This window comes from Barbus barbus, assembly GCF_936440315.1.
Source record: "Barbus barbus genome assembly, chromosome: 1".
Taxonomy (NCBI): Eukaryota; Metazoa; Chordata; class Actinopteri; order Cypriniformes; family Cyprinidae; genus Barbus; species Barbus barbus.
In genome coordinates, this window is record NC_136729.1 from 25,566,215 (window position 1) to 25,593,023 (window position 26,809).

Below are 26,809 nucleotides of genomic sequence, written 5' to 3' on the forward strand. Positions count from 1 at the left end.
AAGTAGTTCCTGCAGAACATTACTCTTACCTGTTGGTTAACACTGAGTTTGTGTTTTTATTCGTCTTTATTATTATCTTTATTATTTAAATTTTTAATAGAGGTTTAAACTATATTCAATTTTTACAATGCTTAACAAATTTATGTAAGTTTTTTAACAATGTGTTTATGTAAGGTTTGTGCCACTGCTGCTCTAAAGTAACAGTATTGGTGATAACCAAAATCATTTTTCGGCTTTCTGTACTGGTTAGTACTCCAATATGTGTAAGCTCTTTAGTAACAGTAGTAGGCTATTTTTAATGCTATAATATCATTATTGCTGTTATCTATGAAAGAAAACCAGAGCACTTATTATTTATTTATTTTTTTATTTGAGTATTTTTTTTTCGCGATACCCAATTGCAGTCAAAAAGTACATAAACAATACCAGCAAGAATGCAAGCTGTTATGAGGCCATTTTTTATTATTATGTCTAATAAATGACAATAACATTTTTAAATTTAAACAAATTTTTGACAAATTGCTAAAATATGTTTTCTCTTTATTATGCTAAGTGGTCTAATAAATTAAGCACTGTATGTTTTCATAGCATTCAGTTGTCACGTTTGTTTGTAGAACATTGGGCAGAATGTGGAATAGTGTTTTTTTTGGTCAATATTTTTTTAATCCGATTAATCGATTAATCGAAAGAATAATCGGCCAACTAATCGATTATCAAAATAATCGTTAGTTGCAGCCCTACAATACTCACATACGCATGCGCTGCTCCGGCGTCCTACATCATCTGCTTCTCGTGAACCGCGCGTACGACAGATAGCGGAAGTTTCACAAAACAGTTTACATCGTTTAAATATGGATATATTTTTTATTACAAAAACGCATGGATTCGCTACTAGTGTTGTCACGATACTGGAATTTCTAACTTCAATACGATACCTTGAAAAATATCGATACTCGATACCATTTTCGATACCATGGAGAAAAAAACTGCCACAATATTAAGGGGGTAATTTTTTTAAATTTAAAGATAAATGTAACAAGTTGAGAACATGCGGTATATTTTACATGAACAAAAAAATGTCTTGAGGTACTGCATTTGTTGATTTATTTATTAATCTTTTATTAATCTTAGTTAAATGTTAATTGAAACTAAAGTTTACTAATACATGTACTAATTAAAATCCAAAGTTCTATTTGTTGATATTCTCATTTGCTTCATTCTCATTTGGCCCTATGAAATCCGTTTTATTTTTCCCCAAATTCCGTTAAAAAAATTTCTACATTCAATTTTTTCCATTTTAATTTTTCTGGATTCCGTTTTTTTCCGTTTGAATTTTTCTGGACTCTTTTTTTTTTTTTTTTTCTAATGGTCAAATTAAATGCTATTAATCTAAAAGCATGTCTAATTCATTAAAATCATGTAAATTATACAATTTAACATTTAATTTATTAAAAGTGTAACAAAAATGACACGTTTAGGGCCGTATGAAATGTTTTATTTTTTTCTCACCTTATGTTTTATTGTTACCAAATTCTGTGTTTTAGCATGTCTATTATTTGAATGCATACAAACAATTTTTATTTATTCTTACAGTAGCCTTATGAAATGTGTTTTCCCCCTCAGAAATTCTGTGTTGTGTATTTAAATTTTACTGGATATCAGATGAAGGCATAAAATAATTTTAATTCATTTATATTTGAATTAATGAAAATTAAACATTTACATTTTTGGCAAATGAAGGGGATTTACTATTAAAATTTAAATATTTTGTGATTATTTGTTTTAAAAAAATTAACAGTAGTAGTAAGTAGTCTAGGGCTGTATACCTTGGAGAACCTGGCGATACGATACATACCTCGATACACAGGTCACGATTCGATACGTACCTCGATACAGAGCTGTCTCGATACGATTTGATACAATGTGACACGATTCGATACGATTCAATAAAAATACATGGGCCAGAGCCAATTAGTTAATGCTGAACACATTTACTCAACAAACAGAACTCTGCATTTTTCTTCAATTTATTGAAGACAAAAGTGCATTATAACAAAGTGCATTTTGCTTAAATATTTGCAACTTTAAGTGCTCTGATTAATTGTACACAAATTGTATTAATCTGGAAATTACCACAAGTCAACATTTAACTTTCCAAGGGTACAGTCTGAGCTCACACAAGCACAAAATCTTCTTCTTATTATTCTTAACTTCTTATTAAATCTTCTTATAATTCTTTTTTGTGACACCATGTACTGCCATAACATATTTCACTATGAAATCACTTAAATGCTACATCTTGCTTTAACATTTTCCATGAGTTTTTTTAAACTCGCGGGCGCCACTGCGTCCCCTAATGGCTGGGCGGAGTATCGATACTAAGGGCTAGAATATCGATACTGTATCTTTTTTTATTATGTCGGTATGTATCTAAGAATCGATATTTTGAGCACACCCCTAGTATTGTGTACATTCTACTAAATAATAGTAATATAGCCTATTTCTGGCACACGGTAGGCTAAGTTAAACCGAACTTTTATTTTGACGGGTTGCCATGAATACTTCTAAAGTTCTGTGTGTGTATGATATGACGCTAGTTTTACTCAAATTAAATGGTAAAATGCTCGTAAAGTTCAAGTTCAAGTTCAAGTTCAAGTTGAGCTTTATTGTCATTCCGCTACATGTGGGGACATGCAGTGGAACGAAATGTCGTGTCTCGCAGGACCACGGTGCTACATAAATACAGACATTACAACAATGAAGTAAGAAAAAACACTATAAACCTATAAACTACTAACAGATTTAACTATAAGTATACTATATATAAGTATTTACCCTATACAAACTAAAAGGATAAAAAATACAACTATAAATACAAAATACAAAAATACAAGTAAAGTGCCTTTCAGATCAGTTCTGGAGATATTGTTGATGTATTTATGTCCTCATTGAGACGGCAGACGCTGAAAACACCGCGAGCGCCACATTAGTAAACACAACCGCACGTGCAGCACATTCACACAGAGACGCGCAGAACATGCAGGATTCATATTTAAATCCACTTTTGCAGCTTAATATTTACAGATACTAGTCCATATCGCGATTTGATTTAAGTGTAATGACCTACTTTTGATTAATTCATCCAAACTTTGACAAATTCCGTGACATTCCGCGTTAAACTGTAAATTCCGTGTTTATGACTGGATTCCGTGCGCGTTCTCTGCATCGCGGAGATCATAGATCCCTACAGATAGCGCTCCTGCTGTGTTCTTTAACAACCAGAGCAGTCATCTTTCTATTCACTTCACTTTTGCTATTTAACCAGAGCGAAGGAGACGAGTGCGGTCACGTGTGGTGCTTGTCCACGCGCCTTTGGAGAGAAGTGAAAGTGACAGCTCGGCTAGTATCGGTGTATCGATACTTCGGGAAATTAATATTGGTACCGTTCAGATATTTCAGTATCGATATTTATCGAAATATCAATATTTTTGACAACACTATTCGCTACAGGAGGCCTTTATTCACCCCCTGGAGCTGTGCAAGCTCTAACCCTTTAACCTTTTTGACTTGAAGGTTCCCTATTTTCCAACAAAATATCTATGTTAAGATTTTTCGTCTGATATTTGTCTAATTATGACAGATAGGTATTTTTGTTTTTATTTTATAATGTAATTAAATAATTTCAAGTTATCCTGTGATGGCCCCATGGAAGTTTGGCGATTTGTTTGAGAACCACTGACCTAGACATTTTTTGCAACATGTTATTCAGAGTTTGGTTTTTGTCAAGATATGTTATTAGCGCTATAGTTTAGGTGTGTTGTTAAGGTTAGTAATGTGTTAAACAATTGAAGGAGTTATGTTTGGGTGTGGTCTATCCTCTTTTGGTGGTGCATCGTTGTCATTTGGTCATAGCAACGGTTGCTTGGAAATAGAGCTACTGGTAGCTTAAACGAAGCCGGTTCTGCTCTATGGTTGGACTATATCCAGTTGGAACAGTTGACGTGTTTTGATCTCCTTGTAAGTTTACCAGGAATGTGCAAGGAATTTTTGCAATTCAGATTGTCCACTTTGTTCAGAAAGTCCTGCCTGAGTGATCACTTAAAGCTCCAGTGTGACATGAAGTGTGTGCATTTTAAAAGTTTGGTTTTTAAGCAATAATTTGCCGCCTTAAAATGTAACCACTTTAATTCAATTGAAATCATTCAGTCCACTTTTCTTTTTTTTTTTTTTTTAAATCAGACAGGCTTCATCCTGCATCATTACATAATATGGCCACAATATTATGTTTTTTTTTTTTTTTTACCATGGTTTACAGTTCGTTCGGTTCTGTTGGCTTGGCACATCAGAGTGTTTTCTGAGATTTGAAATTTAAAAATGTGATTTTTAAAACAAATTTTTCCTTTACACTTTTGTATGTTGAAGTTAAACATTGATTATCATATGTCTATTTCAAATTTCTTTTGAGAGAAGTGTTATTTTTCCTATTTTTACCCAAAATGGGATAAATCTCAAGTCTGTATCTTCTCATTAGCCAGTTGAGTTACATCATCTGAGCTCCGCTTAACCATGTCACTAACCTGGTTTCATAAACACCCGTCTGCCATAGGTTTAGCAAATAGATAATGTCCTCCCAAACTCAAGCCATTGCTTGAGTCGAGAGTTGACGTGTCAGAGCATTTCTAAAAGCATCTCAGAGCCACAGTGTTTAAAAAGACCTGTAATGTGTTCTTTTGTTTCATAAACTCCTTATGGTGCATTTCAAGCTCAAGGCTCTTATAAATGAGTAACGTATGTAATGCCTTAAAACTGTCGTTGCTAACAGTATGATGACCTGTACATGATTTTGTTTATCTGATTCTCATAGCCCAATTCACGACCCTTACATTAGAATGGACTTGTACTAAAAAGAGCTGATGAATGTTCAGAGAGATGCACAAACACATCTTCACCATAGATCAGTGATACTCAAATCTGGCTCGCGAGGTGTTTGATTAGGGTTAGAGCTAAACTCTGCAAGAAAGTGGATCTCGCGAGCCAGATTTGAGTATCCCTGCCATAGATCAATGACTGCATGCTTTCTATGGCCCCGTTTAGTTCGTTTTCGTTTCGTAAAATGCATAACTTTTGCTACGGTTACACCTAGGGGTGCGGTATGATGATTTTTGATCGTGGACGATAAAAATGTCTCCATGATCTGCTTTTGAAGAAATATCGTAGTATCGTGCTACAGCACACATTATGTCAAATACAGTTCTGGTCTCCGTCTCTATATACTGTACAACAGGACATACAGCAGTAGAGTTACTCTGACAGGACACTGCACTTATTCACGATCGCAAAAGTACATTATTTGCACACAAGCCTTGCTGGTTAAATGTTTCATTCGCGCGCTGGTCTGAAGTGCGCTTTTTCTGAGCGCATACACCTGAAGCACGCGCACTAAAACGCCTGTCTAACAGCGCCTGATTACTCAACTAAGTTATTTTTTGCGCTAATACTGTCAAAACACACAAGGTTTACATACAGACTGAGTTGGTTATCTCTAAAATGAAAGTAAATAGTTAAGGGACAGGACACTAAACGCAAAGAGAAAAATCACTCACTACTCTTGACTGAAAAACTTTAATAGAGTTGCTTTAGGAATCAGTCTATAGTGTTTTATTTTTTATATTTGTTCATTTAATTTCATTGAATGCTCTGCTAAATACACCTATTGTACCTGGAAATAAAGCACTGTTTGTTTTATTTGTATATTGTGTATTTGTAATGTGTATCTTTTGTTCTTATTTTTTAATAAGAAAGATAAAATAATGACAAAGATTTTTATCTTTGCCCACTTTGGCCTAAATATCTGCCATGTCTTTTTTTTTTTTGTTACCTTGAAAGGCTTTGTCTTTCGTGATATTTCTAAAAAAAAATTGTGATATTATATTTTTTCCATATCGCCCACCCCTAGTTACACTTTTCGTTTACACTACTTCGGCATTTTCGAGGTCGAAAATGGAGATTTTTGAAAACGCTACAGACCTAAGGCTGTGCGATTTAATCATAATCGAATAGCAATCGCAATTTGAGACGTTGCGATTTGCTAATCGCAAAGCCTGCGATGTGGACGCAATATAACTCTGTTCCAGAGTCTTACTAACCAATAGAGTGAGCGCACCTCCGTTCTCTCCGGTCAGCACTACTCTAGCCAACTGCGTAAACGCCCACCATTTAAAAAGGGTCAGATCGATAGTTAGGCAAATTAAAACTAAAGAAAAACGTATGTAACTTCATGCGTCACAACGCATATCAAGAGCATCCGTATCGGTTTTGCTTTCAGTACTGGAGAATAAAAGATACATTTTTAGATGTTTTTATTAGTAGGCTACATGAACGTTATCTTACACATTTTATTTCCCAACAGATTAATTTGAAAAGTTTATAATGCATGTTCGCTAATTCAGAAGACCGCACACACAGCCCGCGTCTCTGAATGCTTCTCATACTCGCTCCGCTCTGCCCCATGCTGCGCGTCTACCGCGTCTCACAGACGAGCCATTTACACATAGTACTCGTGCCTGGCTCCGCGTTTAAAGCGAATGTAAATTAAGTCTAACTGCTTGCCAATTTCACTTGGATGAAATGATACATTCAGCACATTTCCCACTTGTTCTTAAAATCCCACATACTTAAAAATGAATAAATCAGCCGGTGTAACATGTAATACTTTAATAATTGTATTACTATTCTTCATTTATAAAAAAAAAAACAAAACATCTTTCCTGTGAAATTCAATGTAGTAATACCATTATAATCTTCCCTGCAGAAAAAAACAACAACAGTAGAACTTCTCCCAAAACACAATAGAAAATGTAATGTATTTAAGGGTTATAATGGGAATTGTATTGGTTTTAATGTAAACCTATAATGGTGTCTACTGGTATTTGATGCATTCTATTGGTGGGATGTGATCTAGCAGATGGCAACCAATAGAATGACAGTAATTCCTATTGGAATAATGCCCAAAACAAAAAGGAATTCTGTAATGGTTTTTATGGAAACTATAAGAATTTCTGGTTCTGTTTCTGTTGTTTTTTTTTAAAAAAAAACGATACTCATACTGTGCTGCACATTAGTGACAATATTGAGCTGAAGCTTGACTTTGCAAATTTAAAATTGCAAATCAAATCGCAATATCTGTCAGATATTAGATATTTTCCCCAAATCTCACAGCCCTACTACAGACCCCATTTTAGTTTGAAAACACCAGGGTTGTGTTTCAGTGTAAACGGGCCAAAACGGAGACTTTTGAAAACGATGGCGTGGCTGCCCACATTCGCTCTGCGTATCCTTGATGACCGTGTAAACAATAACATCATGCTCATTGTTTTACTCATAGATATGTATGGGTAGATTCCCCATTTGACGGCTCTAAACACGTAGACGTGTCTTCCATCTAAATAATAGGGAATCTACATACATATATACATATCTATGGTTGTACCTGCATGAATTGTTATGTGACGTGTTTGCGTTTGTGTAGTGCAGATGGAGATCGTTTCTGAAATGCAGCGGAAACGCCAGTGTAGACCAGGATCGTTTTCATTCTAAAACGCCGTTTTAAAATGAATACACACTAGTGTAAACGGGGCCTATGGCTCATCAGAACACTTACTGGCTTAATTTAAAATGGTACATGGTATTTCTGCTGTGACCCATCAGCGCACGCACACAAAAGTGCTGAAAACTGTACAAAATGTGACAATTGGCAATTTTCATTTTTGGGTGAACTATTCCTTTATGACACACTTATAACTATAGCTACCTGCATAACACATCCATGTAAATAGCACAGTTGTTTGAAGTGACTCTGTTGCCCCCTTGAGTACTGTCTGGTTTTATCGCTTGTGTTCTTCTGAACTTGAATTCTGGGAATGTTGCTTGAGCTGCAGAGACTTGACCACATGATTGTTTGACAGGCCTACAAACGCTCGCTTTCACAATGAGGCTTTGTGATTATCTGCTTTCTAGCTGCCATTTCAGGACAGACTATACCGTGCACAGTTTGCAGTTGTTCTGCATTTCTTTTCTCTTCTATCCCTCTCCATCCAGTGGAAATTGGCTACTACTGATCATGGAGATTGGATTGGTCACATGACTGAATGCCTCTCCTGTATTGTTTCACACATGGCAGACACAAAGACATGCACAGGTTCAAACACCATTCTAGCAAATGGGGAATTGAGACAAGTTAATGTGGAATTGTCCATAAATACAGTATATCAGTGTTGTGTAAAATGTCTAAAATGTATGCGTGTGTGACACTACAGACTGATGGCAATGGTAAAACTGTGCAGATCCTAATATCAGAATGGAGCTGTGGCCGGAAACAGGAGGAACACACACGCAGCTCTGAATAAAACATTTAATGAGCAACAACAACAAGAGTGTCATCTCTTTCTACTTGAACAAGCTGGCACCTTATACAACATCATCTAGGTTGTTGTGCTAAATACTTAGGACAAGGAAAATATAAGGGATATTCCAGGTTAAATGAGCTCTACAAACAGTGTCTATGGTGTGATGTTGATTAACAATGCAAAAAAGTGTTGACCGTTATGAACATAAAATGGAAGTTTATTGGGCAAACATAGTAGCCATAAAAAAAACTTTTATTCATAGTGTAACACCTCAATCTTCCAATGAAACTACAGACATCTCTCTGATTATGTATGTCAGATTTCTACACTTAACACTTTCTTGCAATTGTCTGCAAGCTTGCATAATTTCTTCTGTGTTTACTGATGTAATTTTGCAGTATAACACACTATTTTCCTATATTTAATACTGTAAAGCTGCTTTGACACAATCTGTACTGTTAAAAGCTCTATAAAAAAATAAAGATGACTTGACATCTCAACATTCAATGGACAGAACCAAATCCCCCTGCCCTAATTGTTTAGTTTTTTTCTCAATAATCTGTTTCACTCAGATGCATGTCACAATATAGAAGAAAAGGTATCGCTACTTCTGTTTAATTGCTACTTGAACATGAATATTCTTGTAAGACATTGTTCTGCAGATACATGAAAATCGGTTATTCCCTTTAAGAGAAGTTCACATATTGGATAAACTCCCACTAGACTGCTTAATTTAAGATTAAAACATGGCGCATACTAATTTGGTTTAGAATTTATGACGCTGCTGTACTAGCTGTGATGTACTAAAACGGGAAGCAGTACATCAGGCACAGCATATGGCGTCTTTGGCACCAGATTTGGGATATTCTGATCATGCCTGATATCTAGCACACTTTAAAGGTGAAATTTGTCATTTTATTTTAAAGAGGTTTCCAAAACCTTTTGTGGACCATGTTTGGACAGTTATCACTGCCTCAAACTCATAACATTAGTTTAGCAAGTACTGATGAAGCAATGTGTGATATCTTGCTTCCTTTTGGTTCTCGTTGGAACCGATTGACAGTTTTTGGGATCTGAACATTTTAAGATGAGTCTTGGATCATTATACTTGGATTATACTTGGATAAGAGAAGTATTTTAACTTTTGAAAAAAATGACACAGCTTGCCTTTAATGGTGATTCGTCTGTATGTTCACCTGAGCTCTGCATCTCATTTGACTTTGGTTTGGAATGCAAATCAAATCGCTTGTTTTAGCTCAATCACAGAGGCCCGTGTGGATGAGACACGCTCTTCTCCTCCTGTTCTGACTTCACTGGTTTGGCAGTGACACCTCAGCACAGCATATGACAATGAAAGGAGGCTGTCTGCATCAGAACGGTCTGTACGAAGGGGAGGAAGACTGATTTGTGCTTGCATTGTACACCCATTTCCTCTTGTTAATTGGCACTTGTATCAGCACAATGTGATGTATGACGAGAGTAATTTCTGGGATCATATACAGGAAGACTAGTCCTCTTATTAAAGCACCTTCATTTTAAGAAAATCTTAAATTTGAATTGATTGTGGACGCAATAATCTACTTTCATAGGAGCTGTAAGTAATAAATTAAACCTGAACCTGTTCAAAAGAAATGTTTATTTTGTTTAGTAAGGATTAATTCAATCAAAAGTTGTTGGAATATGCTGTCCTTTTGAACTTTCTATTCTTCAAAAATCCTGATAATGTATCACAAAAATCTAAGCAGCACAACTGTTTTCAACATTAATGATAATAAGAAATGTTTCTTGAACAGCAAATCCGTGTATAAGAATGATTTCTGGATGTAATGACTGCTGAAAACTAAATTTTGCCATCACAGGAATGAATTACGTTTTAAAATGTATTCAAATTGAAAAGCTTTTTTTAAAATGATAATATTTTACAATATATCTTTTTACTGTATTTTTATCAAATAAAGTCAACCTTGGTGAGCTAAAGAGACTTTAAATTAAATATTACATTTTTTTAACCTTGGTACAAATGTTCAGTCCTCTAGAGGTCATTTCAAGTCTCTCTCTCTCTCTCTCTCTCTCTCTCTCTCTCTCTCTCTCTCTCTCTCTCTCTCTCTCTCTCTCTCTCTCTCTCTCTCTCTCTCTCTCTCTCTCTCTCTCTCTCTCTCTCTCTCTCTCTCTCTCTCTCTCTCTCTCTCTCTCTCTCTCTCTCTCTCTCTCTCTCTCTCTCTCTCTCTCTCTCTCTCTCTGAACAGCAAATCCGCATATCAGAATGATTTCGGTTTGATATTAGAGGTAAAAATGGTCTACTAGTCTGTCTGTACTTTCTATAAGGCCTTTTCTGCTTTTTACTTTTAGAAAGTCACTCAACTTTTAGCAGTCATCATGCTTGACAAACCCTAATTTTTAGGCCATTCTTAATGTGATTAAAGCCCGGCTCACACTGTGCGATTTTGGCCACGATTTGTTCGTCTGAGACAAATTTTGAAAATCCTAACATCCTAAAAGATTCCTATAATCCTAGGCTAAAATCGGTTGTCTAGATCGCTGGTTTGACATGTTCACCGACAGCCGATTAATGGCCGTTGCGATCAATTTTTTCCTCCGATTAAATTCTGGCAGTGTCAGAAGATTTCAGACACTTTCCTCAAGTTTCCTGCAGTGTGACATCTCCTACGACGACCGTCAAACCAAGAACCAATAGGAGCACTGAACTTGATGACGCAATTAGCGTGACAACTTCAAACCATTCATTATTTGTAAAAAAAACAATATATGTACAACGTAAAGTTTACTTAAAGTTTATTTATTAAGGGGCAGGATGTTTAAACTCGAATAACAAAATTACCTCAAGTTCGCTCTGTAGAACTGGAAGTCCATAAAGTCCTCTTTTGCCCAGCCATGACTTGCTCCACACACGTCGTCTTTTTCGTTTTTTTTTTTTGTTTTTTTTTTTTTTTTAACATCAAGGCATGTAATTAATAAAACTAACGCTACAAGTTGCTGTTGTTTGCTAGCTACCATTATAGCGAGAGAACGCGGGTCACGTATTGATGACGTAAAACTCCGGACAAGTCTTCTTGAGTACGTCCGTTTTTGAAAAAAAAAAAAAAAGTACGTCCGTTTTTGTCGCGTCTTGACTGTCGTACAGTCTGACATTTAAGACAACTGAGATCCTACAGTCTGACATGGGGATCATGTTCGTACAGTGTGACAAGCAACAATCGCAAAAGATTATCAATCCTTTTGTACCCAGCAGTAACTTCTGCTGTGTTCAGGTATGCAATGAGTGGCGAGGATATCACAGCGACATTGTGTGAGTTCAATGTCTCATTGACCTACGGGATGAACAATGTCACTAATGTACCGTTTCATCCGTCAGCCCACCTCTCTGCTCATTAATAATCCACCACTCTCTCTCTTTCTCTCTCTTTTGCTCACTTTCCCCTTCCCCAGTTCCTGCACTCCATCCTTCCTGACCACATTTCTCATCTCTTCCCTTTTGTGTATCCCACATTCTTGCCATCTTTTATCTTCTCTTTTTTTAGGCTTGCCTATGCCCTTTGCTTGCGGACAATAGAAAAGTCCTTCACTCTATTGGTGCCTTTAGTGGGAGGAGCTAAGTGGTCTTAGTTTTGAAGTGTGACTTCAGAGGCTTTGTCCCAATGCTGAGAGAAATGAGGGCAGGGGGTTCATTCATACGAAGGACCCTCAGTGTAATCCCCACATATCAGAGGGAGGACAGGGGAAAACATTCTCATATATATATATATATATATATATATATATATATATATATATATATATATATATATATTTATAATTTTTTTTCCTATCTCACAAAATGGAACTAGCGGACTAGGACTTATAATGCTGGTTTCCCCATTTCATTGTTTGTTTGCATTTATGTGCATTCACCTTTCAGGTTTTTTTGTCCGGGTTACTGATGTGACCAATCCCACAATAGCCTGTGTTCTCTTTATTCACAGCTGAGAAGAAGAACCATCTCAAAGCTTTGTTTCCCCCCCCCCGCCGTGCAATCTTTTCATTCAAAGAGAAGGAAGGAGGCCATGCAAGGGCCATTCTGGCCAGGTAGCATTTTTAAATCTTTTGTGTTTTTAATAGTGCATGTGCCATTAAGACGAGTAGCATGATTGATGACAATACACATTTGATTGGTGTTTTAATTTCAGGAGTTTGTCCTCTTAGTGCACTTAATGTGTTTTTGCATATGTTCCTGGATGCATTAAGCATTAATTATATAAAAGTTGAGGGAATTAACATGATGTGGGTTTGACAATTTGGCCTTAGACATGTCCCCTTAATGTCTGTATTGGTTATGGCCTTACCGTAAAGTGACAGAGATATTATGATAGTGTGAGAGACATCAGTGTAGTGGCTCTTAAAACATAGTATTGTCTGCAGTCGCTTTTCCAGGTTGAAATAATGTTTGGCAATGTTGGTGACTGAAGGGTTGGCTGAAATGGTTTAATTGGAGAAAGTCATGGGGTAAGCAGTCACTTGACTAAACTTAACACACAGCAGTCTCTGTACTGACCTGAATGTCTGAGCCAACTATTCTTCTCATTCATTCATTCAACCTTACTCCTCTTTTTTCAGTCTCTATATGCTTGAGGGCCTTACTCTCAGAGAAACCTTTAAGCTGTGTTAATTCAAGATTTGATTTGAGTTTCAGCTGTTGTGTTAATGTCACTTCGACCAGGACAGTATTAGGGATGCATCGATCCGATACTCAGTATCGGTATCGACTCCGATACGGTCATTTTCTGCGGATCGGGTATCGGTCAGATGAGACCGATCCAAATCCGATATTGTGTGTATACTATAGGGATGGGCGATATGGCCTAAAAAATTTATCACGATAATTTCAGGTATTTATTGCGATAACGATACAAATGACGATTATATATATATATATATATATATAGAGATTAAGTTTTAAAGATTAAGTTTATTTCATATAGTATTATTAATGCAATTAACTTGAAACTTTCTGTACACAGCCAACTTATGGCCATGCTAATTATGATCAACAGCTCATCTCCATTAATTGCTCTTATCAACCATAATAATGCGTTATGGACGCTTCATATTAAATCATATGCATAGGCTACTGGCACACGTTTACCACGTTGCTGATGACTGAAAGCCTGTGTATGCCTATACTGCTGTGATCTGTTTCAGGCTTTCCATATCATAACATTTTAGAAATTAATTCATTGTAATATCTCAGAAATGGCATATTTAACTTTATTAAAAGTATGGCATCTTTTATGTCAAATTAAAATTGGACGTGTTTCCACTCTTTGTAACCACCATTTTTCTGTACACTTTGCATATTACGGTAGTTTGCTCCTCATCTGATTTTCTGTAACCAAACCAGTAGCAAATTGTGGAGGTAGCTCCTCGCGTAACAACAAGCTCCTCCTCATGGTGCGTTCACACCAGACGCGAATGAAGCGTTAAGCGCGAATGATTTACATGTTAAGTCAATGCAAAGACGCGAATAGACATCCTGCCGCGCAATTCGCGCGAATGACGCAGCGCGAATTGAGCGTTTAGAGCGAAATTCTATACATATGCTCTCTGTGGCAGTCATACATGTGCGCCTGGCAGAAGCCCTGCCCATGACGCGAATTCGCGTCTGTTGTGCAGTGAATTTCACGCGCGAATGAAGCGCGTAAACCCAAAATGTTCACGCGTCCAAATACGCGCGAATAGCACGATTTATTTTGTGTGCGGGCGCGCACAAAACTACGTCATCAACTAGACTTATCGTTATTATCGTGAGGAGACAAATTTTTATCGTGAGGAGAATTTTCAACGGTATATCGCAAACGATAAGATATCGCCCATCCCTAGTATACTATTGTGTTATTGTTGAGCCCCACGAAAGGCACAAAAACATTATAAAGCACCATAAAGTTTTCGTGCACTATATTTCAAGTGTTCTGAAGCTGTTCCGTAGTTTAATCTGAGGTACAGATGAATATTTAAGTCTTTAAATTCAAGTTCAGGTAAACTATTTTCTCCACCGCGGCTGTCTGTCATCCTCCATTCAGCAATCAAACTGCGTGTCACGTTCGGTTACTACAGTCAAACTCTCTTCAAGAGCGCACAGTTAAAAAACTGTTCAAAGAAAAGGCTTAATAAACTTACGCACATATTTAATACACTACGCATCAATATCTCTTCCCTTTGTACTTTGAACGTTTCTATGCGGACTCCGTGTCGCTTCAAGCGCATCATTCTGTGCACGGGATGCGCATAAACGCTTTCTGCTGCTCTATATAGGAGCCTTACTTTTGCGCAATGAAAGATCATTAACAGTCTTTCTTGTTCTGTCCTATCTATGTTGCTGCCTTCATTACTGTGCAATAGATTTAAAAGAAATGCATTTAAATTTTATAGTAGCCTATATATTTATATATAAATGTATTTGCTTGTTTTTTCGTGAATGTATTTTCCAACAATTCAAAGAGCAATGTGTATTATTTCACCAGATTTAGTCCTACACTTAGTCACTTTTATTTGTAAATAAAAATGTTTCACTAGGTTTTATAAAATGATTGTGCACCCATGATTTTTCTAGAGTATCTTTTGCTATATTATAAACCAAGTTTATAATAGTATTTTTGTCATAGATTATGATTATATATTTTTTAATTTGTTATTTTTCATTCAAATGAAGTTATTGATATGTAGTAGATTGTGTTTAACACACAAAAGAGTAACACACACAGACACACAGAAGTATAGAAATTCTACATGGATTTAAAAAAACTGCGCTGGTATCGGATTGGATCGGTATCGGCAGATACTTTTCAGGATCGGATCGGTTCTGAAAAAATGGTATCGTTGCATCCCTAGACAGTATAGGCTGTGACATATTTTTTGACTATGGACTAGGGCTAGTTATCGATTCAGGTGTCCCTATTCGATTCTAATTAGATTGGCAAGCTTTCGATTCATGATTCGATTCTTTTTCTTTTTTTACATTCAGGGAATATAGGTTTAATACAAATGCTATTGATATTTCTAAAAAATGAACAGTAAACATCAGTGTGCAAATGGTGAATTAATAAAAATAAATTATTTGTGTTTTAAACCTAGGCCTATTCTTTTTTGTATAGGCTCCTTTTTTAAACAAAAATAGGGCCCTATAAAATGTTGTTGTTTTTTTTTTTTTTTTTTTTTTTTTTTTTTGCTTTTTTTGAACGCAGTAAAACAGTCCAAACTTAATTTAAGGAATTGACATTAACAAAACTGACTTAATATAACACTTAACAATAACAGTCAGAATTATGACATGAAAATGACATCTAACAATTGCCCCCCACCCCACCCCAAAAAATAAAATACATAAATATATAAATAAATAAAATGTTTATTTACAGACTTTACATATATTTCTGACATACATTGATATTATACTTGTCTCGTTATACCATTTTCTCAATCAAAGTAAGAAAAGAACCCCAAATTTTCATATACAAATCCAGGGGCCGGTTGCATAAACTGTTTAGACTAGTCTTAAAAAGTTAGTAATTTTTTTTCTTCAAGACTGGTCATAACTTTTTTAATTCAGTTATGAAAAGGTAGATTGGTATTATTTGTATTGGAAAAGTAAGACTTATTAGCCCTTTGCAACTGCTAGTTGGTCAAACTAGTTCTTAAGACACAGTCTTAACATGGTGGCTAAGTTTACGCAACTGGCCCCAGGCGTCCTGAGACTCTAAATATCACATGTTCATAGCTAGCAGTACTGGACATGAGTTCTAGCCATTCATCAAACAAAGAATGACTCTACATCCAGACACCATAGCTAGACGGCATCATTGCCTTTGTTGCCGGGAGAGGCATGCATCTTTTGATAAAATACCCAACATACAGAGAGCAGAGTTCTTGTGTAGTGCTAGGCTAAAAATGTTATTAACAAATTGTACAATCTTTTCCCACAGTTCTTTAACCTTATCACATTCACACAATATATGAACCATAGTACCAGTATCAGTATTACATCTCCAGCACAGGTCATCATCTCTTAATTTAAGTCTAGCCATTTTGCTTGGAGTCCAGTAACATCTGTTAAAAATTGTATAGTTTATCAGTTCTGATTGAATTTCACGAACACACAAGTGTGCCATTTGGACACAACCTGCTTCCACATTTCTTCCTTGATTGTTTCCCCCAGATCTCTTTCCCATGCCACTTTAAGTCCACTTAAATTAGGTGCATTAACTTCTCTAATTAAGGCATAGAAAGCGGAACAACCTCCTTTTTTATGACTAATAGTAACAAAGACATGTTGTATATCCGTAGGTGGGTCAGGGCCATTTTTAATGGTCTTAAGTTGACAATGGCTTATTTGCAGGTATTTCCAAAAGTCATTATTTGGCAGGTTATACTTTTGTTTCAATGATTAAATGAGACCACATGTTCTCCTTCATAAAGGTTATCCAAGAACCATATCCCTTTATTGGCCCACTGTGTCCAGCAGAAAGGCCTCCTATCTATTTTTAATTTAGTATTATACCAGATCGAGGCTCTAGTTGCCAACCATGGAGTTTGTTTGAAGTTTTGGGGATACAATTTCCAACTTTATCTTACAAATCTAAGAACAGGATTCTGGTCAGGTACTGGTCGAGCTAGCTGTGTCAAGAAAGCCTCTGCTGGAAAAGGGGCCAACAGTTCCTTCTCAATATGCACCCACGTAGGGGCTACGTTGGGCGCCATATTGATTTTAGTCCACTGCGAAAGTGAAAATGACCAATGATACCAGTCAACTCTGGGCAGAGAAAGCCCACCCGAACTTTTAGCAGAATACAATTTGGTACGATTAAAGAGGGCTTTCTTCCCTTGCCATATAAAGGATTCTACATTCTTATTGTACTCCTTCAGAAGTGATAGAGGTAATATAAGGGGGAGCATATATGACAAATAATTAGTTTTGGGAACAATGATCATTTTACAAATTTTGGATCTCTTGAATAACTGGTTGAAAGTTAACCTGCATATTTTTTTCTAATCCAGGTACGAGTTTGATTCCCAGATAAACTAATTTAACCTAACTAATTTTCCCAGATGAAACCCATTTAAATGGCCATTGCACTTCTAACATATTATTATTATTATTATTATTATTATTATTATTATGGTTTTTAGACAGAGGCATTACTTCTGATTTACTCCAATTAATTTTATATCCTGATATTTGAGAAAAGTCATCAATTAATGAGCACATTGTGGGTACTGTTATTTGTGGGTTACTAGAGATAAGTAAAATATCGTCAGCAGCATACAGAAATATTTTATGCTCCTGCTGACTGGCCATAACACCTTTAATATTTGAGTTGCTGCGTATAGCTATAGCTAATGGCTCTAAGTCCAATGCAAGGGGCGAAAGGGGGCATCCCTGTTTTGTGCCCTTATGTAATTCGAATCGCGATGACACTATGCCATTACACAACACTGATGGTTAGGGTCCGGTGTATAGTAATTTAACCCATTTAGTAAATATTGACCCAAAGCCAAATCTTCTAAGGGTCTGAAATAAGAAACCCCACTCAACCCTGTCCGCGACACCTCTCATGTTATCCGCCGAAGACCTAGGCCCTAATAAACCCAACTTGGTCTGGATGTATAATAGTAGGTATTAAGTTTTCTAATCTCTTTGCGAGTATTTTGGCCAAGATTTTCCCATCCACATTGCCAAGTGAGATGGGTCTGTAATTTGCACAATATTGTGGGTCTTTTCCTTTATGAATAAGAGTGATTATGCTGGTTCTCATACTCTCCGGAAGTTTACCAGTTATCAGTGCTTTCTGAAAGACAAAGAGTAATTTAGGTGCTAGAAATTCTGAATATTTTTTATAAAAGTCAGAGAGGAAGCCATCTTAAAATAAAAGGTGTAAAATGTTTATATGATTCACAGATACTGAATTTCTTCACCAGTGCTGATAGCCGTTATTCAGAATGACATCTTCCGATACCGATAGTTTGGTTTTAAGCAAAAAAAAAAGAACTCCCTCCCAGCTAGGGCTGCACGATAAATCGCATGTGATTGTCATGTGCATCTGGTCAGTAAAGCTGGTTCTGTGATTAGTAGTAAATCTCCATCACATGCCTTCAGATAGAGCGGCATTTAATACACAGAGCCGTAGATCATTGCGCATGACAATCGCATGCGATTTATCATGCAGCCCTAATCCCAATTAACACTGTGTCCAAACTGCATGTGCCACGACGCTGCGACATGGGATAAAAAGCATCTTTTCCATGTGAATCAGTTTTTGTCCCAACTAGCCACAACGGTGACACACACAATTTCTATTTTAGAAACGTTTCTAATTCCACGATGCAGCGACTAGAGCAACGCAATACAAATTATATGACAGTAGATAATCTCAGGTGATTGTGCTTTTTTCAAAGTTAAACGAGTTTGAATATCATTTTGCATGACCTTACCAATATTGAAAGCAACACCTGATGTTCACCTCAGATCTTGAAAATAAATGCAAGCAAATATGTACGTTAAAACTGAGAACTCAATGCGACCCCACAAGCGTATTCCATAAAGATGGTATCAGTCACTCAGTATGTACATTTAATGATGTTTAAAAGGTTTAATATTTATGAATTAGATTATAAACTTATCCATTTCATTGCGAGTGCAGTGCACTTCCAGAGAGATCCCGCCCACACACGCTTTTGATTGGTTGTAATATTTGGTTGATTCTGTCATGTCACGTTGTGTGTAGTTCAGACACGGTGTAATGCTGTAAACTATACAGGGAAACCTCCCATTTGGTTCATTATTATAATATTAAATGTTAAAATTAATTACAGAGCCTGAAGTATTATATTCGGCTTCTATGTACTTTATGATATAATAATCACTCTCAAATATAAAATCAAAGGAGGACTGACTTTGCTTGGCGGAAGATTACTTTATTGTGATTTTGATCAGTCATGCATATTTATAAAACATTGGTGTCATTTATCATTTTACTGTTACTGGTATATACAGACACAGTTAAGGCATGTTCTCACAGTTAAAGCAACACTCTGCTTTGTATAGTGAACTATCATGACTTCTTTAAACCCACTCAGTTCAGAAACATGCAAATAAATGCTGAAAAGCCAGATTATCTCCAGCATTGTCAGAATGCCTGTAATTGTCAGTGGCGTGTGTAATTAACAGCTGCAAACGTTCAGTATGCTTGACAAGTCAGTCTGGATTAAAGGCACTCAAACTCACTTCAGGGTGATGATGTCTGACTTTTGTTTTTGTGTAGTGAAGTTTAAGGAATTAATAGATGCTGAATGTCTTTGTTAGTCACCTGTTGTCCAGAGAGACACAAGTGACAGAGGGACCCAAGACATGCCTGACCGCCGAGTCTGTCTAAATGCAGGGGACGCAGATGGATTACTGGATAATGAAAAGAGTCTTTTTGAGTGTGTGAGAGCAGTAGATTGGTAACTATATGGTCTTGGGCTTGCCTGGCATCAGGCCACAGTGATGAATGGGCCGCTTTGTGTGTGTTTATAATCAGGCCTTCACTAGAGAGCTTCCTCCCTCCAATAGACCTCATGGCTCCCACTCAGGACGGCCTGACTAGCAGTCGACAGTCAGGCACCCGCTAGCGATGCTCTGCTCTTCCCCTCGCCCACCGTGTTGATAATTGAAAGAAGTTAGTGCTGGTACGTGTTTTGTTGGCCTCTGTGAGGTGACGTGTGTAGTTCAACCATGTGTCATCACACCACTTGTTTTCAATTATTTCAGTCCTGTTTGCGGCAGCTGTACTGAGTTTATTACTTGATCTATGTGTATTTTGGTCTCATTTCTAACCAGGCTCACATTTCCCATTGCTTAGTCATGTGATACGTTTCACCTGCCACCATGGTGGTGGCAGCAGAGCCTCCAGTTGCCCACAATGAACCACAGAGGTGAACGATAGCAGTGATTAGAAGAGATGTTTACATTAGCAAACATTATTACCTTCCATGTTTAACTTCGTACGAAGTGCCATTTTTACAAGTGAGCACCTTCAGCGCTTCTCAACCATTTGACAAGGCACTCTGTTGCCCACATCAAAATTCAATGGCTTCTCCCCATGTAGGCTAATAGGTTTCCTCTGGAATATCTGCAGCTGTGACAGATTTTTATTTTTTTATCTATAACATTAACGTAGAGAAACTGTGAATGTCCATAGATTAAAGCGCATAATCATTTCAATTTTAAACAATTGGATATCAGAATTCCAGATGTTTTAACAGCTGATTGTTATTCAGGATTCCTCAATTTGATTCCATGACTTTTCTAGTCTTTCACGATTTACTGGACAAGAATATCTATAATGCTTACAAGAATAGGCTACATCCTAAAATATAATTAGAAGTACAATTAGCATCAAGCTACACTTGAAAATTTAATTATTAATGTATTTGCTTACCCACTTTAAACCATCATCGAGTGCTTGTAAAGACTTCCGATTGTGATTTATAGTTGATTTTGATTCTATAATAATAAACAGACACATGCACTCTTTGTATGTTTTATGTTACACTGCCAATATGTCAAAAACATACTTTATTGCTATAAAAAAATAAAATGAGCTGCATACAAAACACATACAGAAAATATCGTCATAATCATGTCTATTTGCTTTCATATTTCATGTGTAGAAAAATGTTTAACTAAATTTGTTATTTTTTATTTTATTTTAATAAGGAAGATCTAGAGCAGGGATCCTCAAATCTGGACCATTCCTGCAGAGTTTAGCTTTAACCCTAATCAAACACACCTGGTGCTAATCAGAGTCTTCAAGATCATTAGAGAATCACAGGTAGGTGAGTTTGATCAGGGTTGGAGCTAAACTCTGCAGCAGATTGGACCTCCAGGGTAAGATTTGAGGAGCCCTGGGCTAGAGAGTGAACGCGCTCTGACTCATAACACTCGCGCACGTGGAAGAAAACGGACGGTGCTCTACAGATCACATGATTCAGTGGAGAATTATTAGAAATGTTATTCTGTATAAAAAACATGTGAGAATATATCTGTTCTGAAATACCAACGATAACAAGAACTCAGCATCCACACTCTTATCCAGTTCTTCATTTTTATTTTACATCCATTTTCTCTTTTTACAGAGAGTTTTGATGTTTTGCCCTTGTGTACCAGTGAATCAGAGTCACAACAAGCAACTGCGCGCGCACACACACACACACACACACATCCCGCAGTATCAGCCTTGTTCTTGGCAGTACATAGTAAGCCCTCTGTTGGTGTTCAGCGGCCAGCCCTGCATAAAAAGAGGAGAGGGCATGACGGGCCGCAGCAGCAGGAATGTACTGAATGTGACCAACTAACAAGCAAGCTCTTGATAAAGTAGCATGGCGTGCAAAAACAGACACGCACACTTTTGCCTTCACTTTACATGATTGTGTGTGTGGATGAGCTCTTGTCAGGTAGTTGAACAGTGGTCATTAGTTTCCAATCTGGCTCGTTTAAAGTAACATGCAAATACAAGTAGTTTTGCTAATTTGAATTTCATTGGCTTTCTCAATTTTTTGGCAAGCTGTGATTTGCAATTGCAGCATAGGATTGAGTGCATAACCTTGTTTGTTGTAAATCTTTCAATGCTCCAGTATTTTTCACCATGCAATGTCTGACCCATCTGTGTTTTTCATTGTCACCAGCCACACTGATTTCTACAAATCAGTCAGATATAATGTTATGGAAAAAGGCAGATACCAGTTGGCCTGTAATAACTGATAAAAGAAGAGTTCATTTGCAAAAACGATAAACGCCACTTTAAAAAAAAAAAAAAAAAGCTGATTGCCATGCTTTATTCTCCACATATAGCGTGATCTGATCCCTAAACATGTTTTGTTGTCCCCTTTCAAGGCATCGCGAGTTCACGTTTTACTGCAGAAGCTGACAAGCGCCCTTGTTGTTTTTGAACAGAAGCCAATAAGTCAATTTTAGCGAATCAGCGTGCTGTATTCAGGTCAGTTGCCAAGGCTACTTTCACTTTGAAAAGACATGCTAGCTGAGAGGAGTTTCGTCAAAGCTGACTAAAAGTGATCGAGGATGGATAATTTCGAGGAACTTGATGAACCTCTGATATCTTCTTCAGGGCGATAAAGGAAAATAAAAGCTGAAACGTTTTCACGGAACCTTGCAAAAGCAACGCATTACAATGGTGAAGGAAAAGCTCCATGTATTGCGTGTAATCACATCCATAAATCTATGATCACAACAACAGCATTTGTCAGGCATCTACATTGTCATCTGAGTAGATTACAAAGATTAAACGAGTGTTTTTAAACTAAAACATGAAATGTGGAGTTATCTGCTTTTGCCAAAAAAACGACTGTTGGAGTTATCTGCTTTTGCTATAAAAACTTTTAATGTGTAAAAAACATACTTTCAGTTAACTTTAATTTTGTAAATTACCTGTATTTGTTATTATTATTAATACTTAATCAAAACAACCCAACTGCAGTTTGATCGCTATTACTTGAAATGCGCAATAAAAAAATGAACTCTTCAAATGGTGACATGAGCTCTTAAAAGGGAAGCACTCTTCAAGAGTGAGTGCTCTTAACAGGAGAACCATCCAAAAATGAATATTTACTAATATTTTATTCACACGTTATTTCACACCTGTATGACTTTCTTTCTTTCTTCTATGGAAAAAAGATAAATTGAGAAAAGCCTCAGTGTTTTCTTTGTCTATAAAATGGAAGTCAGTGGTCACTAAAATGGTATCATCATATTTTGTGTTCTGCAGAAGAAAGAAAGCCATGCAGGTTTGGGAAAATGACTGGATAAATAAACAGTGACAGTTGTCATGAACTATCCCTTTGAAGTGTTTTTTTTTTGCCATAATCTATCGCTATTGTTAAAATATTCATAACAAATGTAATATCCAATATTTGGAGAGTGCTTAAACATCACCAATATTGGCCAGTAACCAGTATGGGGCCTATCTATATTGTGCCTCCTTTGATGCATTTGTCTGGCCAGTATATAACTGCGTTTTATCTGATCTTACTCTTTCTTTACCTTTCAGCCTTTCTTCAAATTGCACAATCTGCGAAAGCTGGGCCTCAGCGACAATGAGATTCAAAAATTGCCACCCGACGTTGCCAACTTCACGCAGCTGGTGGAGCTAGACATCTCTAGAAATGGTATGTAAAACCCTTTCTTAAACGTGCACTGCTGCTGAAAAATAAACCTGCTTTTAAACCGCACCCATCTAGAGATATTTACACGCTTTCCTACACATCCTGTGTGCCACTTGAAAGTTTCTTTACACAGTGCTCTAGAATGTTTTCTTTGAGCCATGTCTGTTTAAGAAGTGTACATCAATTTCAACACCCAATTGTCTTCTCGTGTGCCTCGCACAGCCGGAGAAACATTTACTGTTAGTCTCAGGATTGATTGTGGGAATGTTGAACATATTGGTCTTTATTTAGACTATGCAGTGTTATATTCTGCAACTCAGCAAATGAAGCGACTCTCACTAGGTCCCTAACGTGTGGCTCGGATCCCATATAAGATACACACACAAACACTTACAGAAGACTCACCACAGTCAAATCACCCTCTCCTCCCGTTCCTCCAGGCCATCTGGTAGCCATTATTAAGAAGCCTGAAAAAGTGCTCAGTTTGTCGTGACACTCCTTCAGTATATCTTGCTGACTGTGCCTTTCTCTCTTTTTCTCTCTCAGATATTTCTGAGATTCCCGAAAACATTAAATTCTGTCAGGCCTTGGAGATTGCAGACTTCAGCGGAAACCCCTTGTCCAGGTTAGTGTGTTGGAAGTACCCCCAAAGCTCTAGCTCATACCAAATAACACTTTCTTGATTATGAAAGGTGGAGAAAGAAATGTCTGACACTAAAAAGTTTACAAATGATCAATTACAGCATTCTGTTAAAATGCTGTAATGTTATTTTTATAGCAGGTGAGAATGGAACATACCCTTTGTTTGGGTCAGTCAGTGCACACCGCTATAAGAGGATGTCAACTTAATTCATCACACAAGTGCTTCCCGCTCATTATTTACATTAGAGCAGGAAGATGGGCACTGATGTTAGCAGTAAGCACTTTCACAGACCAAACCTTTTCCATTGAAAGTCTCATTTTCCTTTTGTCTCTGTCGGTCTCAGGTTGCCTGATGGCTTCACACAGCTTAGAGGACTGGCTCACCTATCACTCAATGACGTGTCGCTGCAGTCTTTACCCAATGACATTGGAAAGTAAGTCAATACGAACATGTTCTATTCCAGAGGGGTTTGTTTATTTTTTTGTTTTTTAATAAAACTGAAAAACCTGAAAAGTCTCTTCCACAAGAAAATGTATTGGGTAAAAATGTATAATTTTTTTATACACGTATCCACGTAAAAGATGATTGAAGAAAATGAAGGATGGTGACTTTGTTTTATCCATCTGTTGTCCTCGAGAATTCCATCGTTTTCATTTTCGACAGTTTGATTAAACCCTACGAGTTCAAACTTTTGATGAATCTATTCATAATCACACATTCACATAAGATCTGTAACATGCTTTTAGAAAATAGATGGTGTTAATATTTATTTCATGCTGATAGATATAAAAAGCATGCATCATAATATGCATCTATTATGTCAGTCATTTATATGAAACTATATGCATATTAATGTAGTACAGCCTCACAATGCAACCCCTAATTTTATGCAACCAAAGTTATGGATAAAAGCAATGAGTAAAATTATTTTAAAATATCTAAATGCATTTTTTTTTTTTTTTTATAATTTTTATTGCCTTTTATAATTATACAAAGCAGGCAACTCATTCACATACAGACACACACTGTCTCTCTCCATTTCACACATGGTTTTTGGCTACTGTTGATGTCGTGCAGATGGACGAGCCCCTTACTCTTCCAAACTGAGCGACACACTCACCATCTGACTCTCTCAACTCTTTCTCTTTTTTTTTTTTCTTCTCTCAGCTTGTCAAACCTGGTGACTCTTGAGCTGAGGGAGAATCTACTGAAATCTTTACCCTCGTGAGTATTTTCCCATCCAACTGCAGTTATAAGATCCACAGCGTTTATGCTCTGAATATAAACCCAAAAAAATGGATAAAAATAATGTTAAATGTGAAATCTGTCTCGATCATCCTCTAGCTCTCTTTCCTTCCTGGTTAAACTGGAACAGCTGGATCTGGGCAGCAATGTACTGGAAGTTTTGGTAAGAAGCAGATAGTTTCGTTTGGTCCTGAGAATAATTTAGATGTTTTAGTTATGAAATCATGCGCACACATGCATGCCATGTTTTCAGGTTTATTTAGCTTGTTATTTTTATTTGCCTCAGTGGATCTCTGATTATCATTTCCTTTGCTGAACCAACACTTAAGTGCCTGCTGATTTAATTTATCATTTAACATTTTTTATTTTTTTGTAAATTATTGTTTGCCTCATTTTATTGCCTCATATCCTGTCTTTTAATCTGCTTTCTTTTTTTTTCTTCCGTTCAGCCTGACACACTTGGGGCACTGCCCAATCTTCGTGAGCTTTGGTTGGACAGGAACCAGCTCTCCTCACTACCTCCTGTGAGTACAGGCAGCTTCTGATTGGCTCATTATCATACTGGTCATCTGTCCTGGTGATTTAAAATATCTAGTTCAGATAAAGCTTCAAATTCTTGCAGATGTTGTCCTTTCAGACGTTGTTTACCCTCAGCACAGCTGAATGCATGTGCCATGTGCTTGTTTTGGTGATAACTGAAGTGGAAACTAGAGTGCCTTAATTCACTTTCGGCTGACTGAAAGATGACCTCTGTGTTTAACAGGAGCTGGGGAACCTGCGGCAGCTGGTTTGCTTGGACGTGTCAGAGAACCGTCTATCAGAGCTTCCCACAGAGATCAGTGGCCTTATCGCCCTCACGGACCTGCTGCTCTCTGAGAACCTCCTGGAAGTCTTGCCAGACAGCATTGGTGAGACTATACCCCTCTTACAAACATCAATAAATATGAGATTGTTCCTGCTTTTTGTGCAGAGACATGGCTGTTAAAATAAACATGTTGTCCTGCCTTCACCATAAACTCTGAATCATCTTATTGAAAACTAAGTGCTGCCCAGTCTAAAATCAGTCAGCACTGTAAGGTGACAACCAAAATGGTCTCACTTGCATTCAGTCTGATACCTTATTTGCTCACAAGGTGTAGGCATTTAGTTACACATGTGACTTGTGAGTCTTATGATTAGCCAGCGGCAAATTTTGAATCCTCTGGTGTCAAAGTTCCAATCAGGTTACAACAGAAATGTTAAAATATTTGGTTTCTTTCAGGACAGTAAGATACACCTTTAATAATGTAAAATTTTCTAAATTAGAACT

General features: G+C 36.9%; 1 protein-coding gene across 10 annotated transcripts in view; it reads left to right on the forward strand.

Moving 5' to 3' along the window:
- The window catches only part of LOC306876063 (protein scribble homolog), a 95,460-nt gene that overhangs the window by 25,441 nt on the left and 43,210 nt on the right, over positions 1-26,809 (forward strand). For all 10 annotated transcript variants that reach the window (XM_079426966.1, XM_079426965.1, XM_079426971.1 and 7 more), the window contains exons 2-8: positions 23,498-23,615; positions 24,159-24,237; positions 24,599-24,688; positions 25,423-25,479; positions 25,600-25,663; positions 25,950-26,024; positions 26,264-26,408. In XM_079426966.1, coding sequence (XP_079283092.1) covers positions 23,498-23,615; positions 24,159-24,237; positions 24,599-24,688; positions 25,423-25,479; positions 25,600-25,663; positions 25,950-26,024; positions 26,264-26,408 — 628 coding nt within the window. The remainder of the gene's footprint in view (positions 1-23,497; positions 23,616-24,158; positions 24,238-24,598; positions 24,689-25,422; positions 25,480-25,599; positions 25,664-25,949; positions 26,025-26,263; positions 26,409-26,809) is intronic.